At 43.0% G+C, this 17748-nt stretch overlaps 1 protein-coding gene across 1 annotated transcript in view; it reads left to right on the top strand.

Moving 5' to 3' along the window:
• Positions 1-15642, top strand: part of LOC112218087 (polypeptide N-acetylgalactosaminyltransferase 14) — a 113160-nt gene extending 97518 nt beyond the window's left edge. Inside the window, exons 10-15 of the mRNA XM_042300763.1 lie at positions 1234-1360; positions 3726-3818; positions 4344-4427; positions 5401-5545; positions 12485-12604; positions 14849-15642. Coding sequence (XP_042156697.1) covers positions 1234-1360; positions 3726-3818; positions 4344-4427; positions 5401-5545; positions 12485-12604; positions 14849-15007 — 728 coding nt within the window. The 3' untranslated portion in view covers positions 15008-15642. The remainder of the gene's footprint in view (positions 1-1233; positions 1361-3725; positions 3819-4343; positions 4428-5400; positions 5546-12484; positions 12605-14848) is intronic.
• Positions 15643-17748: the final 2106 nt, after the last annotated feature.

Here is a 17748-nt window from a genome sequence, read left to right as displayed (position 1 = left end):
ATTTCTCTCTCTATATCATGTGCTTACTCCCTGCGCTGCTCCCTTTGACACTTTGAAAAGTCGAAAAAGCTCAGATGCCTGTTGGGAATGTAACTTCTGCTTCCAGCTCACGCTCTCAAACACATAGATCCCCTGAACGCAGCTCACTCTCCAGCCCACTTTCCAGCTCACACTCTCAAACACATAGATCCCCTGAACGCAGCTCACTCTCCAGCCCACTTTCCAGCTCACACTCTCAAACACATAGGTCCCCTGAACACATCTCACTCTCCAGATCCGAATCACCTGAATTCTGATCACCTGTTCACACACCTGTACGTCATTATCACACACTATTTACTTCAGTTCTTTGCACCCCATCATTGTGAGGTATTGTTTGTTTTGTGACACACTTCTATTCGGAGCGCTGGGTTGCCTGCAATTTAATTCACCTGCGTATGATAGTTTTGGCCTGCCTCACTAATGACTCCTTTTGCCTATCGCATTTCCTGTTATTAACCTATTGCCTGATCTCCCAGACTACGTTACTTGCCTTTTCCCTGCCTGTACTGTTTCCTTTTTGGCCCCCCTGTGTATGACCTTCTGCCTGCCCCTGGACCCAGCTACCTGCCTCCTCCTGTGGTCCTTTACAATAAACACCTGTTGTGCCCTGCGCTTGAAACCAGCTCTCTGTCTCCCATCGTGTTCATTACAGGAAAGGTTTTGAGCATGTTACTCCGAAAAAGGAAGCATCATTTTATATGCTGTGTTTGAGGCTACAAAACTTCAACTCTGTTGGGTTTAAAAGACAAGTGTGTAGCATCAGCCCCGATGTTTATACTGTATTAGCCTGGGCTAAATTAGACCAGGCCATGGAGGGACTTGTTTATTTACATTCATGTGGCTGGTGGTGCACTTCTATATGAGCAGAGGACACGGCAGTTTAAAACATGAGTTTAAACCTGAGATATGAGGCAACAAGCATGTTATCAAATATTCAAAGCATCAGAGTTGCCCCATATATTGTAGATTTCCAATAACACTTTGTAATACTGTGTGTGTTTGAATTGAATTTCTCCTGTCTCTGCCTGTCCCTGCCTGTCCCTGCCTTAGGACTCATACCGTCTAAAAGCACTGAGCATACAATACAGTGCTACTCTTTGTGGTTCATGGCTGTCCCCTGAGCTATTCCATGTGACAATGATAACTAATGATAGCTGTGTGTTGTGTGTGTGTGTGTGTGTGTGTGTGTAGAGATCTCGTTCCGGGTGTGGATGTGTGGAGGGAGCCTAGAGATTATCCCCTGCAGCAGGGTCGGCCACGTCTTCCGCAAGAAACACCCCTACATCTTCCCTGAGGGCAACGCCAACACCTACATCAAGTAAGACCTGACCCCATCTGTACTGTATCCGCCTGCTCCAAAATAGAAAAACAACTAACAACTGCACCCAGACCCACATCTTAATGGATCTATCGGACTGCCTTCTCCAAAATAGCAAGGCAACCCACGACAACCAAAGTACTGCGCTGTGACTGTACTGCGCTGTATGTGATACTGTACGTGTTATTGAGCTGTATTCACTTTGTTCATGTGTTACAGCTGTACAATCGTGGCAATGCAATAAACATTTTTTTTTAAAGGCCAACCCACTGCAGCCAAAATAAGTGTAACACTTCATATGTACTACTTAAAAAATATATATTTAGCTGTTTTTACATTGTTCGCGTGATTGATAGGCCAATATTCGTGCAATGCAACCCAATACTGGGAACAGATTTGCAGCGAACGTGGCAAATTTAAATGAAAGAAATTGCTGTAGTGTGCTCTAAAGCTTTGCCAAACATTGTCTTTTGAATGAATTATGCTAAGCTCTATTGTCCCCTGCACATCAGAGTGGTTTGTCCCTCTCTTTCCATATTAGGGATTAGGCTCATGTTCCCACTGTGTTTGACAGGGATTTAGTCAGCTAATTGTGTGTGTGCACAAATTCTATTATTTGAAAACTTTGTGAAAGCATATCGTCTTTTATCAAATGTTTAACTTCGACATGAATCCGAAATGCCGCCCTTGGTTAACAATGCCGCTAATCGACAGAATCAGATTTCTTTATTTGGATTTCTCCTTTGCAATTAGCTTTGAGGAAGGTCACGGCATGGTCTGAATATGTAAAGTGAGCCGCACACGATTTGATTTGATTGCAGAGCAGTTTCAGAAAATGCGTTGTGTTCCAGTCACCCCTTGACTTGGCTGCATCTTCTTTGACTGACTGGCAGTGAGCGCTCACTGTTTGTTCACTGATTAGCTATCTCTTTTTTTTTTACTGGCGACATAAAACCCCATTAGGCTTCAATGAATAATTACTTCATCCTGTCAACAGAATGTGTATGTCTAGCATAGTTCAGTCGAGTTAATGAATAATTGCTCCGAGAATGATGTTTGATTTCATGTCCTGGGAAGAAGAAAAAGCTTCTGATGGCAGCTGGTGGCTCAGCATGCCCATTGATAATTCTATTTAATTTATTCACCTGCTCTCTCCGTGCGCTCCGCTCTTAGCACAATGTCACTGTCATCTGTGTTACAAGCAGTTTACGTCCTTCTCTGTCCCAAAGTCTTCTGCTCAGAAGCCAGGCTGTGTAAGAGTAGGGTTGAGTGTAAGGTGGAAAGGAGAGATGTGATGTGTGAGCTTCAAAGGAGTGTAAAAACAGCAGGGGTTACAGTAAGCCAAAGCGTTGTATTGCTGCCCGTCAGGAACAAAAGGATAGGATAAGGCTGTACACTAGTTTAATTAGTTGTACAGGACAGTGGGTTCTGCGCGAGATGCACTGGAATGCACCTTTTAAAGCTAGAATCTGCAGTTGCCCTAGTTGTGGACTTGTAAATTAATTATACATACCCATTGATTCTTGAAGAATATAACTTATAAATGCCTCATGAGCTTAGTTCAACTGTCGTACCTCATCAGAACCCAAAATATATGCTTGCTTTACTCCAACAGCCCTCATCTTTCTATTAGAACAGAAGTGGGGAGGGATCTAGCTTTAAAGGTGTCTTCACCCAAATTCTAAGTTTGCCAGATGCTTTCAAATGTCAAAAGAGGACTAAAGTTGAGTTCAGGATGTATGACAACGTAATAGAATTTGATTTTGGAATAAACTATCCCTTTAACATCTATAACAGCACACATATATATTGGGAGAAGGTCCACAGTATGCAACAGAGGAATCACGTTACTAGAATTATTTACCCACTTCAGTCACTGTTCCATGGACCAATCTCGTCATTACATGAAACGCTTCACCTATGCAGGGCGCTCAGACTTTAAAGGCTGGGTGGGTGTCGCAGGTCCACTAGAGGAACCAGGATGGTGCGTTTGGGTCTGAGGATTATGGAATTGTCAATTACGTATTTTCCCCATTTAATATGCAAACTGTAATGAAATGGAGCTGGGATGAACATAAGGCCCACAACATTCAGTGAAAAGAGTGAGCTTGACATATACGGAATATGATACAGTATACTTAACTCTCAGGAGAACGTTATTATTTTGCTGCTAATCTTTACCAAGCAAGATGGTGAATTTTCTTGGAATGTGTTTGAGACCAATGTGCGAGGGCTGGCTTGGCTTTGGTTATTTCGGTCACATACGCGCCAGGCCTTTTCACACTGGCGGTCTGGGCTGGCCCACCCTGGAGTGAAGTGGTTTGTAAAACGCCTGCTGAATCCTACTCTACTGGCTGTGTTGCAGGAACACCAGGCGCACGGCGGAGGTGTGGATGGACGAGTTCAGGCTCTTCTACTACTCGGCTCGCCCTGCAGCACGGGGCAAGTCCTACGGAGAGTGAGTGACATATCACCATACACTTCTACACAGCATACACTTCTACACAGCATACACTTCTACACAGCATACACTTCTACACAGCATACACTTCTACACTGCATACACTTCTACACAGCACACACTTCTACACAGCACACACGTCTAAACAGCATACACGTCTACACAGTATACACGTCTAGACAGCATACACTTCTACACAAACATACACTTCTACACAGCATACACTTCTACTGCTATATTTTATATTCTACAGAGGGCTGATAAAGAGAAATATTATAGAACACATACATTGCATCTGGTTTAGCACGATTAACGGGGTAGACGGTTCAGTTCAAACCATATCATTCAGGTTATTTGAAGAGAGCGTTTTTGGTCTCCCTGCATTACATATTGGAGCAATGTGCCTGCCTCTGTGTAAGCGTGTAGCACTGCCTTTTCTCTGATAAGAGCAGGACAGCATTATAAAAAAGGTTCCTCTCTCTAACATACACTTCATTAATTTCCCTCTCTCTCTATTATCAGCATTCATAGCAGGGAAGAGCTCCGCAAGAGTCTCAAGTGCAAATCCTTCAAGTGGTATCTAGACAACGTCTACCCAGAGCTCAAGTGAGTGTTTGCGGCTGGCCACTCACACACATCCCATTATGGTTCATTCAGAATAGATGAATGATTCTTTTTCATATTCAGGCCTCTCTATTTTTGTCCCCTGATTGCTCTGTGTCCGCCTGGCATTGGATTCAAAAGCCAGCCTTGCAGCTCAATCTGACTGATACAACAACAGCCAGGCGTGATGGAGTTTAGGTTAATCCCACGGACCGAAATGAACAATGTGACTCAGGGGAGAGAGGTCTGACCTTTTAGATGACTTGGAGCCACCGTTAATTGCGTAGTAAGAAGAGAGACTATAAAAAGTTAGTTGAAGAGACAGGTGAATTGAGAGAAAGTTGAAATAGGGAGGACAAGTCCCAGTGGAAGGACAGTAGTGAGGAAGAGTATACACAGAGAATGTTAAAGACATACAAGTGCTAGAAAGAGAGTGATATACAGAGAGAAGTACAGTCACAGGCTATTACAAAACTTTTGCAGAGCACACAAAGGATATAAGGGATATGAGTACTGTTACCTATGGGGGGGCATGTGTGCGTGTGTGAGTGAGTGATGGATCCACTGCTGCTGGTTCCAGGTACCTGTTTGCTGTAAAGCCACCACAGACCCACACTGGCAGCAGACAACATTACTTACCCCCCAAGCCATAGGTCCTGCCTACCTCTGATAAATGGCTCTGTCATGTGAACAGCTATTTCTTCCTGTACATTTAAATATCGATTGTAATTCAGTTCAGACATTGTCTGAGGAAACATTAATGCCAGGCCACGGAACATGACACGCTAGCCTCAATGTTAATATCTATACTGAATAGTTATTTATGTGCATGTAAAAATGCCACCATGAATCTATCCCAGGCGTGAGTATCAACATATTACATTCAGAGATTATGCATCTGCCTTGTATTCTGCATTGGGGAATATACTCTAAATCAAGAAAATACATTTATAAAATGTGTGTTGTGTATTTTCAGAGTGCCGGATGATTCGGACTCTAAGTCGGGGGTGGTTCGTCAAAGACAGAATTGTCTAGAGTCGCGGAAGCTGGAGGGACAGGACCTCCCCTCTCTCACACTGGCACCCTGCATCGGGACTAGATCTGTGCCGGCACTCAACCAGGTACGGCCTACACTCAACATTCAAACAGTCAAGACTTAATAGACAGACTCAACACTATATCTATGGCTTGCTCAAGACTCTACACTCATAAACTGAAAGCTACAGGTCAATTGTTTTTTAAATGTTTGTTTTTCTTCCATTAATAACATCAAATTGATCAGAAATACAGTGTAGACATTGTTAATGTTGTAAATGACTATTGTAGTTGGAAACAGCAGATTTTTTTAATGGAATATCTACATAGGCGTACAGAGGCCCATTATCAGCAACCATCACTCCTGTGTTCCAATGGCAGGTTGTGTTAGCGAATCCAAGATTATAATTTTAAAAGTCTAATTTATCATTAGAAAACCCTTTTGCAATTATGTTAGCACAGCTGAAAACTGTTGTCTGATTAAAGAAGCAATAAAACTGGCCTTCTTTAGACTAGTTGAGTATCTGGAGCGTCAGCATTTGTGGGTTCGATTACAGGCTCAAAATGGCCAGAAACAAAGAACTTTCTTCTGAAACTCGTCAGTCTATTCTTGTCCTGAGAAATGAAGGCTGTTCCATGCGAGAAATTGCCAAGAAACTGAAGATCTCGTACAACTCTGTGTACTACTCCCTTCACAGAACGGCGCAAACTGGCTCTTCAACCATTGTGATGTGAGGGGAGATTATCCATATAGTCAATAAAAGGTCGCCAAATTCTGTAGTGTCTGTAAACTTATTCCTCAAGCAGTAAGTGATTTTCTCCAGTGGAATACAACTATTAACTTCCAATAGCCACATTGCAACTGGCAGGGGGGAATCCAATTTCCATTTCATGGCAATACATTTCTTGGCAATCGCTAGCAATATTTCTGTTAGCTTTATAGTATGGCTTTGCCTAAGATTGGTGTTAGTACAGTCACCCAGTAGACAGACCTCCGGGTCTAAAGGGAATGCAACCCCGTGAATTGAGGATATGGTATCGCATACCCCCTGCCAGAAACTGTGTAGTTTTGAACATGTCTAAAACATAGGGAGGAGTCTACACTGTATTTCTGATCAATTTTATGTTATTTTAATGGACAAAAAAATTGCTTTTCTTTCAAAAACAAGGACATTTCTAAGTGACCCCAAACTTTTGAATGGTAGTGTAGCTTCAGCGCACACTGACAGAGAGCTACTGTATGGCCCAGAACTCAATATCCACAAAGAATACAGAGAACTTAAGTCTAGTCCAGAGTCAATACTATTGTATCACTACTGCCTGGTTAAGGGGCTGTTCTGCACAAAAGTCCAGCCGCTTCAACACTCACTGACAGAGAGGTACGATGTATCCCAGGCTGTCAGAAAGTATCTGTCCTCATTAGCCTCTCCAGCACACACTGTTTTAAAACAAACATGGGCTAAGCCTCTCTCCCCGTCCGTCAGTACTGCTCCTGTCATGTTTTCGTTCCGTCTCTGTACAATTCGAGCAGACAAGCATCATCTTGCACTTGTGGAATTCAGCCTGAGCTGCTCCCACTCTGACAGTCTCACACACCGGCTCGCTCACACACCTGAATCGCTCTCTACCTCTACCTCTTTCTCCCCTTCTCTTTTCCCTCTTCCTCCCTATCAATCTTTCTTGTATTTGTTTTTCTCCCACTCTGTCAGTATGCCTCTCCCTTCTCTCTTTTATTTACCCTCTCTCTCTCTCGCTCTCTCTCTCGTTCTACCTGATGTTATGTCAGTGCTACCAGCAAGCAGACCTGACCTGCCCGAGTGCTCAACGCCTCTCAGCCTACACAGATTGTTCCCAAGCACTTGTTCTGCAGATAGGATCATTCTCACCGCCGTGACCGGCTGTCACAGCACCTCCCTGTACACGTATTTCTGTCTTTCGCATACACGCGTACACACACACACACACACTTTGTCTAAGGCCAAGTGTTAGCTGTTGATGGGTGATTAGTTATGTGAATCAGAGGATATCATAGAGATGTGTGTTATGCAGAAGTTAAGAAAGGCTCTCAGATGGTTCGACTTGTTTTGGTCGGGAGGAGTGTTTTTTTTTTTTCTCTCCCAATTAATTTTCCTAGGAAGCACATTATGCTTTATTTGGCTTTAATTCAGCGCTGAAACATGGTAAAACAGGCTACTGTATAATTACTGTGTCAGCATTCATTTAGACTACGCCTATTATGCTTCTGCAGTACAGTAGCCCAACTGTTATGTGTTGTTATTATTACAGTGTATAAGAATAGCAGAAGTGTCTGGATCTAGGTAGGACACTGCTCTCAAAGCAGATTCACTATGAGACTGGCCACAGCTGTTCGTTATGTTCCACGCTGGTGGTTCTCAGGTGTTCTGATTAAAACAGGGAAGTAGATGGAGATTCAGCCAAAAACACAGCAGCTGGCAATATGGAAGACTGGATGTTCTTACTCAGACTTTATCCAACCAGCCTGTCTGTGCTCTATTATATAGCCTCTATCAATCAATCAAATGTATTTATAGAGCTCTTTTTACATCAGCAGATGTCACAAAGTGTTTATAAAGAAACTCAGCCTGAAACCCCAAAGAGTAGCAATGCAGATGGAGAAGCACGATGGCTAGGAGAAACTCCCTAGAAAGGCAGAGAGGCTGTGCCAGTGGAGATTATAAGAGTACATGATCATTAAGGCCAGATCATTCTTCAAGATGTTCAAACGTTCAGGGTCAAATAATAATCACAGTGGTTACAGAGGGTGCAGCAGGTCAGCTGGCTTTTCATAGCCGAGCATTCAGGGGCCAAGACAGCAGGTGCGGTAGAGAGAGAGAGAGAGAGAGAGAGAGAGAGAGAGGAAACAGCAGGCCCGGTATAAGATAGCAGGTGAACAGGTCAGGTTTCCATAGCCGCAGGCAGAACAGCAGAAACTGCATCAGCAGCATGACCAGGTGGACTGGGGATGGAGACAGCCAGGAGTCGTCAGGCCAGGTTGTCCTGGGGCATGCTGCTAGGGCTCAGGTCCTCCAGGAGGAGAGATAAAGAAATGTGGGAGAATTAGAGGCAGCATACTTAAAAGCACACGGATGAATCTAGTTGCTTACCCCTGCTCTGAAAACACACAGTCTCCTCAAGCAGAGATCCCCTAGACTTGGAGCCACTTAGATTAACATTACAGTAAATTAACATTGGCGTGCCACAACGGACATCGTAAAAAGCTGTGCCATTACTGCAGGGTAATTAGATTTAATACAGAGCACATTTTCACCGTGCCGTTTATTCTATTAAGCAGTGTTGTGTGCATGCCCTCTGCCTTCCGACCTGTTAATCTGCTAGCAGGCCTCGTCTCCACCCACCTGCCGTTTAATACACAAAACCCAGCTGGGCCTGGTTATTACAGCCCTCTGTTCTCAACCCAGAGACATGCCTACTGTAGTGGCCTGGCCTCTTAGTGTCACCTCCACAGAGAGGTGAGATGCACGTACCTCCCACACTTCCTTCTGACATGGCTGCTGTCACTTGTGCGCACAATGCCACAAATAATGTATGTGCACACACACTGGCTCACACACACCCACACACATACACACTTGGCCCTATCCTCTGTGATGTGTTTCTAGATGTTGTGATTCTTATTGCAGCCAGGTTGTAATGTAACGATGTGGCTGCTGCAGGGTAACAGGAGGACTATTGATCCAGGTGGACTAGCTCTTACGATGAACATGGCATATACACTACAATATTGGGCTGTCTTCTCAAGGCAGAACGGTGTATCTCATATCAAATGGGGTGTAAAATAGCAAGTCAACATGTCATGCCGATGCAGGCCTGTTCCCTACGCAACACAAGTACTCTTGTTAGTATAGGCTACGGTAGAGGTTGTTATGGTGTGTGGGTGGGAGAATGGATGGGACTTGGTTTTTGTGTGACCTATTTTGTGCCTGCCCGGTCTCCTTGGGGAATGAACACCCTTGGAGATGTGTTTCACACGTTAGACTGGCTGAACGTAGTGCTAACTCCTCTGGACCACTTTTCCAACGCTAGGCCAACCTTGGCTGCTCCATAGAGATAGACTCTTTCCACAGAGGGTTCTATGTGGAACCAAAAAGAGTTCTCCCCGGAACCAAAAAGGGTTCTCCTATGGGGACAGCCGAGAACCCTTTTGGAACTCTTTTTTTCCCCCGAAGAGTGTAGATAGAGGACTCTATTGCCCAAAAGCCTGTTTTATCATTGGCAGCGCCATTGAGGACTTTCACCATTTTGAGGAAGGATCACACAATTCCATCCAGGTGACCAGGAGGATTCAGCCAATGAATATTTACTGGTGAGGAAACATTCCATAACTGCAGGTGGAATTAAATCACCAACCTTGGCTTTTATACATGCTCAAACAACACACTATGCGGCAGTGTGCAGTTTGTTTGCCATTGACGTAGTAGAAGAAGAAAATGTACCACTTCAAAAGGGAGATGGCCTCAACGGCGCTGCCCGTGCTCTCACGGACGCCATACAGGAAACCGATACAATGATACGATGTCTATCTAAGTCTATGGCTGCTCCTCTCTAGGAAGTCATCTTCAAATCCGTGTTACAGCTTGACGTTTGCCTGGGATGTCCTCTGGTACATTGATAATTGCCTGTAAAAGAGAAAGAAACACGTTAGAACACGGGGTGATGTTCGGGAAATAAAGATATTCAATGGTTTGTAGCTCTGCTAGTTGTGCTCTATCAGCCATACATTTTGTTACCACTATAAAGTGCACATGTTTTGGTCATGAGATCGCTATTCAGATGTTCAGAAATGGTTAGAATTGACCTTTGATTCGTCGTTATAGCAGACACGCATAAAGATGGTGGCCCCCCGTGTACTGCCATGTTATTCAGTGCTCTCCATTACTCTGTTTGTATCTTCGTTAGCACAATAAACTCGATGCCAATTCTAGAGCTCCGTGACAGCGGCAATACAATTCAAAAATAAAGTTGATCGTGCTGATTTACTGGCACATTGAACCATGTGTGTAATGTGTGTTCCTTCTGCCGTGCTCGGCAGGGGGGTGTGTCAACCAGAGCGTGCGTTCGAGAGAGACAATTATCCTGTGGTTTGGGTAATGCATGCGCTATGGTTGCTAAATCCCGGTGGAAAGAGAGACTTGTACCAGAGTTTAATAATTGTAATGTACATATAATTAAAAGCCCTCACTCTGGGCATTGCACTGAATCCTTAGGTCTGCATGTCTTTTCAAAGACCTTGGTTAGAAACAGGCAACATATCCACTGTACATGGCCACCGCTGTCCATGCTAAAGGTCAGAAGCAAATATCTCATGTACAGGCTCATCAATTATGACTATATACTTGGTCCTTCGTAGCATGGCCGTCTAGTGATTACCACGGGACCTCCTTTGTGTTGTCAAACACACACACATACATTCCTACTGGGTGACCATCCTAAACATCCAGTATAGGAATCACCAGTTCAGTTGGGAAGGTTGTCCTTACTGCTGCTGCTCACTACATATCTTCCTAATTGCCTCTGATTACGTTGCCAGAACCCTCTTCCTATCTTGGCGTCAGCCCTCAGGTGTCGCTTGCTATCAACTCACTTATTTTGTGCCAAAAGAAACTAGACAGGATCTGCCATTTCTACAGATAATTACATGTATTTGAGGCACTTGTGTTTGAAATCAGTAGTTCTCAATTTGCTCTGCTATAGGAAAATAAGTACTAGCAAGCATACATTTGTAGTTCTAGCTTGAATTGGTCGAAAACCTGTCCTATTTAGTTATCTTAAATATTTCTAAACACATGGTTAGACACTATGAAACCAAGGAAGTGCACAAAAGTTGAATCCAAGAACATCACAATATCATGTTAGAAAAAAACTAGCTTTCCAAAAAGGCAGGGACCCAGACAAGAACACAGATGCACTTATTGTTTGAGCGCAGGGGAAGAAGATGTAATACAACTATAAAATGAGACCACAGTTTAGTGCATCTCTGTTGGAGTGCATCTCGCCTGACTAGGACATGGGGGTACAGGGATGTTGCCTGGCAGCTTGTACCCGGAGTTTCAAATAGTCTTTTTGTCTGATATTCTACAATAAAACACTAGAATCCATGACATATTATGTGTGAATATTTGGATCCTTTTGGGCCCACTCAATATCAAATCCTCTGTAAGCTAGCTAGACCATAAAAAGTGTCTGGATATGCCTGCACCACCATACACAGGTATCCTAGTGGTTAGTGGGGCGGCAGGTAGCCTAGTGGTTAGAGTGTTGCGCCAGTAACCAAAAGGTTGTTAGATCGAATCCCCTGACAAGGTAAAAATCTGTCATTCTGCCACTGAACAAGGCAGTTAACCCACTGTTCCTAGGCTGTCATTGTAAATAAGAATGACTTGTCCAGTAAAAGAAAACACAGACAGGCTTAGCAGCATCTCATTGGCTTACTTTAGTTTCAGCGATCAAAATATGTACTGTTTTTCATCTGGGCTTTGGCCATTCTCAAGACTTGATTGTGTGTGTGTGTGTGTGTGCGTGCGTGCGTGTATGTACGCATGTGTGTGTCAATCTCCACTATGCTGGCTCAGTAATATTCCCTGGTCTTGTTCCACAGAGACAGAGTCTTATTATGTCATGATGTATGGAATGTTCCTGAAGAGTGAGCCCACTCCCAGAGACAGATGTTTTGGAGGTGTGGGTAGTGGTGTGTGCTGTACTGAAGACACACACTCTCCCAGACTGGAGGAATTGGGTCGCCTCACGATTGGATGTAGCATACACTGATACACACCCAATCTGTGTGTTTTCAGTAGTATGACATGACTGTGTTCTGCTAAGTGTTGTGTTCCTAAATCTACTCTCACATACAGTGGGGCAAAAAAGTATTTAGTCAGCCACCAATTGTGCACATTCTGCCCCACTGTACATGGTACGTAGACAGTTTTGTTAGTACGGAATTATCGTGTTGTTGATGTGTCATCAGTGTATCTCTCTCTCCTCAGGAGTGGATCTACACCCACGGGCAGCAGATCCGCCAGCAACAGCACTGCCTCTCCCTCTCTACCACTTTTCCTGCCTCCCAGGTCATGCTCATGCCCTGTAACATCGGCGACGGGAAACAAGTAATAGCCCAGAGGGCGCCCGTCCTCACCTGAACACTCATCACGCCGGCCCCCTGCCGGCCCCCTGCCTCAAACGAGCAAAGTCACTTCTGACAAGCCATAAATCAACTTTCACTTAGGCAGTCTGATAGTGCAGTGGAGAGTGTGCCTGAGAGCTCCGGGTTCTGCCTGTATCACCAGCCAGCTGCTGCTGCCGCTGCTGCTGCACCCTGAGACAGAGGCAAGGTCCTCCCCAGTCAGTTTCGGCTTATCTAACAGTATGCTAGCGAGGCTGTTTACATGGTTTGAGTCTGTACGAAAAGGTTGTACATGTTTTATTGACATTCCTGGTAAACAAGGAGGAAAACAAAACAGAGGAGTTGGTTTGTGGAGAATGTGTGCAGATACTGTTTATGAGTGGGAGGGTGTTTTGAGCAGCATGCATGACTGTAAAATGTATTCACATTGTTTTGTTTGGGTGGTGACTGCAGGAACAGATGATTCATGAATATGTGGTGATAATGATGTAGTGTCTGGTGAAAACATAGGAAGTGAGAGAAAGAAGGATCACGAGAGAGAAAGAGATGATAAATAGCACACTTAAAACATTATACACAGCTCAGTTACAGTCTAGTGTTGCATAGATAAGAAAGGACCACATAATAGACCTCTGAATTGGCAGGTAGATTTTTAGATCTCCCACTTTTCGAAGTTGCGCAGGTATATACTACCTCCTCCTGCTAAAAAGGCTCCCAAAGCAACATGTTCCACCCCTGGCACATAGACGGAAACTGTTCAATAATAGCTAATTAGAGCCGTGCTCATGTGTTCCCCTCAGGCCACTGTAGGCTACAGCAGAGAGAGGCTCTCAGGAGCCTATAAATGTGCTTAACTATCAGTTGTGCATCAACAGCCAGTAACAAGAAGAATTACTTAGAGGCACCACAGGCACTGAATACAAATTGATTTTGTTTTAATTATTTTCTTTTATCAATTAAAAAGTGCAGTCTCACTTTGCTTCATAAAAAAATGGAAAAAAAACATGTCATGGCAATTTGAGTCTTTCCTGCTTTGATCAGGTTCACAATGGAACAGAGCTTGTTTCTGTTCACTGACTTTAAATACTGTGAAACAAAGACGCTCTGTATCTCTATCACATCCACCCTTGGTCTTTCTGCCATTTTATTCCTTGGGCAGGGCGCCAAAACATTATTTTTTCAAGTCGATTTTCAGGATGGAAAAATGCTTTCAGTGTAAATTTAAACTACTAAAACCAGATATAAAGTATGTAGAAAATATAATGGACCTATAACTTATTTTTTTAAATAATATCATCTTTGAGAACTAACAATTACCAAAATAAAAGGTAGACAGTCAGGGAGAATTGAAAATTCCAAAAACAATTAATTTAGTAGTGTTCATTTTGTTATTATGTTTGAGAAAAAGAGCACAGCATTAGCCACGGTGAAAAGCATAGAATTACAGGAAACTAGCTTTAAAATAGCATGATTTTCTCCCAGCTCCATGGTAGAATATGTATAATTGCAGGAAATGAGCTTTAAAACGGCAACATTTTCTCTACATGGCAAGACATTTGTTTGAGTTTCAGGAAATTGGCTCAAAAATTCTAACAATTCTCTACACCATGGAGATGGGGGCCTGTTCACAAAAATGTAGCCACTCACATGGGCCAGCCGCTAATTGCCACGCCTCCTGCCACGCCCACAACCTTTGCCCTTTTTGATCCAGAAAATCCCCTTAATATCCACTGTATTGTTTCTACCACTGAAGAGCAGTGTGATCATGATACGCTCCACTAGTCTGGGCAACAGGCTTTGCCTCTCAGCCGTCATGTTCTAACCAGTGATGGATGTGTGAGGCAATGACAGATTCCTTGTATGTTTGCTAATATCCTCTAGTTTTGTTCATATATAAGTTCAACAATATCAACAAGAAGAAGAATTCCCTGCTCAAAATGAGTGACTCACCGGAAATTGAGTAAAGAGGGACATCTAGTGGTGAATAGTGGGAAGAGTGTCATGTGCCATGACAGTGCCATGAACACGACATGCAATAAAGATCATTAGCTAAATATGAAGTTGACAGAATTACAGGGTCCTTATTGGACAATAGTTGCCCAAACTTTTTGATTTATTTGAACCAATGTCATTCTGTAACAATTAATGGACAATAGCAGTTTAATAACATTGAAATGCATGTCTCTGTATACAGTTATTGATCTTTGTATTGTCTGTTGTGTTCCAGCGATGGCAGAAGTCAGGCACACATCTGGAGCACCTGGCCTCCCACTTCTGCCTGGACAGTGAGATGGCCCTGGACGGCATCGAGAGCAGTAAGATGCTGGTGATCAGCCCCTGTGAACTGACAGCCTACACCCAGAGATGGGAGATGCCCTTCTCCTGATCCACCCACAACACAATCCTTCCTGTAGAGGAGGACTACACTACGAGCAATCACAAACGTCTGCAGTGCATACTATAGCCAAGGGCTTTTAGAAAGAGAGAGAGAGAGTGATGGAGGGAGACAGGGAAAGGAGAGAGGAGGAGGATACCAGAGTAAAGGGTGTTTTCAGTCACTGAGATAAGTCTTTATAAGATGACTTGGACTGATGTCAGCACATTCAAGTGTTCAACAAGACATTCAGCAGGGCTGAAGTCATTTATTGTGGGCTAATATAGATGAAAATACAAGGGACATCATTTTTCATTGCTGTTTTCATTGAAACTTGTGGTCTGTCAAAACTATTCTTCTAACTGCTGCTTCAAGTGTATAATTTCTTCGTAATGACATTTCAATGGTGATCTAATATGGGATGGGATGCAGCTATGATGGAATTTGTGTCAGCAAATTTAATGCATATGTCAAATGGCAATATTTTAATATCCTATGATGATACCCATTTATTTTTAATTGAAATGGAGATGACCTTTACACAAAATGTCTATGATCCTGAAACACACACACACACACACGTCTATGATCCTGAAACACAAACACACACACACACACACACACACACACACACACACACACACACACACACACACACACACACACACACACACACACACACACACACACACACACACACACACACACACACACACACGCACACACACACACACGTCTATGATCCTGAAACACAAACACACACACACACGTCTATGATCCTGAAACACAAACACACACACACACACACGTCTATGATCCTGAAACACAAACAACACACACACACACACACACGTCTATGATCCTGAAACACAAAACACACACACACACACACGTCTATGATCCTGAAACACAAACACACACACACACGTCTATGATCCTGAAACACAAACACACACACACACGTCTATGATCCTGAAACACAACACACAGACACACACACACACACACACGTCTATGATCCTGAAACACAAAACACACACACACACACGTTTATGATCCTGAAAACACACACACACACACACACGTCTATGATCCTGAAACACAAACACACACACACACACGTCTATGATCCTGAAACACAAACACACACACACACACACGTCTATGATCCTGAAACACAAACACACGGTAATAGCCAGTGCTGCAATGTCAAAAAGGAAATAAAAGAAATACCGAAAAGGTTTGTTTATTAGTTTTGTGTTCAGCAGTGATAAGTAGCCTATGTAGAATATACTGATAACATTTTGTAATGGTGAAGATTGGATGCCCCTCCCCTGATTGAACAAATTGTGAATTAGTCTCAGTATAATTATTTAAATTGCATTAGATGTGACTGGTACCAGCACAGCACTGGCACCTCGATCAGCATTACCAGCATCTTACAGTTCTGTGCAGTGACACATCATGGGTTAACAAAGACAGACGAACGGCAAGAAGTATTGACCGAAAAAGGGTTAGGATTTGAGAATAAATAGCATAATAACCGCTCGCTCAAATGAATATGCCTACCTGGCTAACTTCCATGGGAAAAGCATCATTCACAGATATGATGTTGTGTCACGCTATCAGAGAAATCTGTCAAAGAATGTAATGGTATTTTCGATGGAATTCTTTACAATTTGAACTCTGAAAAAAACAAGGTCAAATCATGACATCAGCGATCTTTAAGTCAAGGGCTCTAGAAAGATGCTAAGAGTTTCCGACTTGAAATTGCGAGTTATCCTGAACACACTGAAGTCAGAAGTCTGAGATTTCTGAGTTCCCAGTTGTTTAGAACGCTAATAGAGCCCCACATTGGAGGTGTCATAAAACCCATAAAACCTAGTGGTCAAACAGGGCTTACCGTGGCATAACATTTTGATAACCATATAAATCTCTCATGGACAAGGGGACTTTCATCAATATATTAGTCTCCATTTACTCTTAGATTTGAAAATGCTTTGCCTCGATTTGGCAGTCTCGTCCAGATTATCATGGCATTTGTAGTTCTTTATGATAGCCACATTAGCAGATTATTTGCAGTTCATTTTTGTGGGGTAAATACAGGCAAATATATTGATAAAAAGTAACTTGGTCCTAGAGAGTTATCAAAACGTCACACCAGAGTAAGCCTACACGAAACACAGCCCTTATTTAAGTGTATATAAAATACCTAATGGGAAAAATGAATGATGGAAAAACAATTGGAACCATTTCCTTGTTTGACCACAAGGTTTAATGGCTATTGTGACTATTGTGGTATTCTACACTCCAAGTAGACATCATAAGAAGGAATTCCCGTCGACCATGAACACAAATTGAGAAAAGCAAACATTATTTCCCATTAAACCGCATTGTAATGTACATACTGAACTACGATTTGCAATCCTCCCACATAGGGAAGCAGAGCCTGCGAGAAGAGCCCCGTGGCTTCAGGCTATTCAGCATGGGAGAGTGGGAAATGTGGGGACCAGGTGTCCAAGTAGGCTACACGTAGCTACAGTATGTATGTGGAAAACATTTCATCACAGGTAAGACATACAGTACCAGTCAAACGTTTAGACACACCTAATCATTCAATGTTTTTTCTTTATTTGTACTATTTTCTACATTGTAAAATAGTAGTGAGGACATCAAAACTATGAAATAACAGATATGGAATCATGTAGTAACCAAAAAAGTGTTAAACCAATCAACCCGACTCTTGGCATTCT

This window comes from Oncorhynchus tshawytscha, linkage group LG18 (genome assembly GCF_018296145.1).
Source record: "Oncorhynchus tshawytscha isolate Ot180627B linkage group LG18, Otsh_v2.0, whole genome shotgun sequence".
Lineage (NCBI taxonomy): Eukaryota > Metazoa > Chordata > Actinopteri > Salmoniformes > Salmonidae > Oncorhynchus > Oncorhynchus tshawytscha.
The sequence above is the reverse complement of the archived record's forward strand: the minus strand, read 5'-3'. Positions and strand labels throughout refer to the sequence as shown.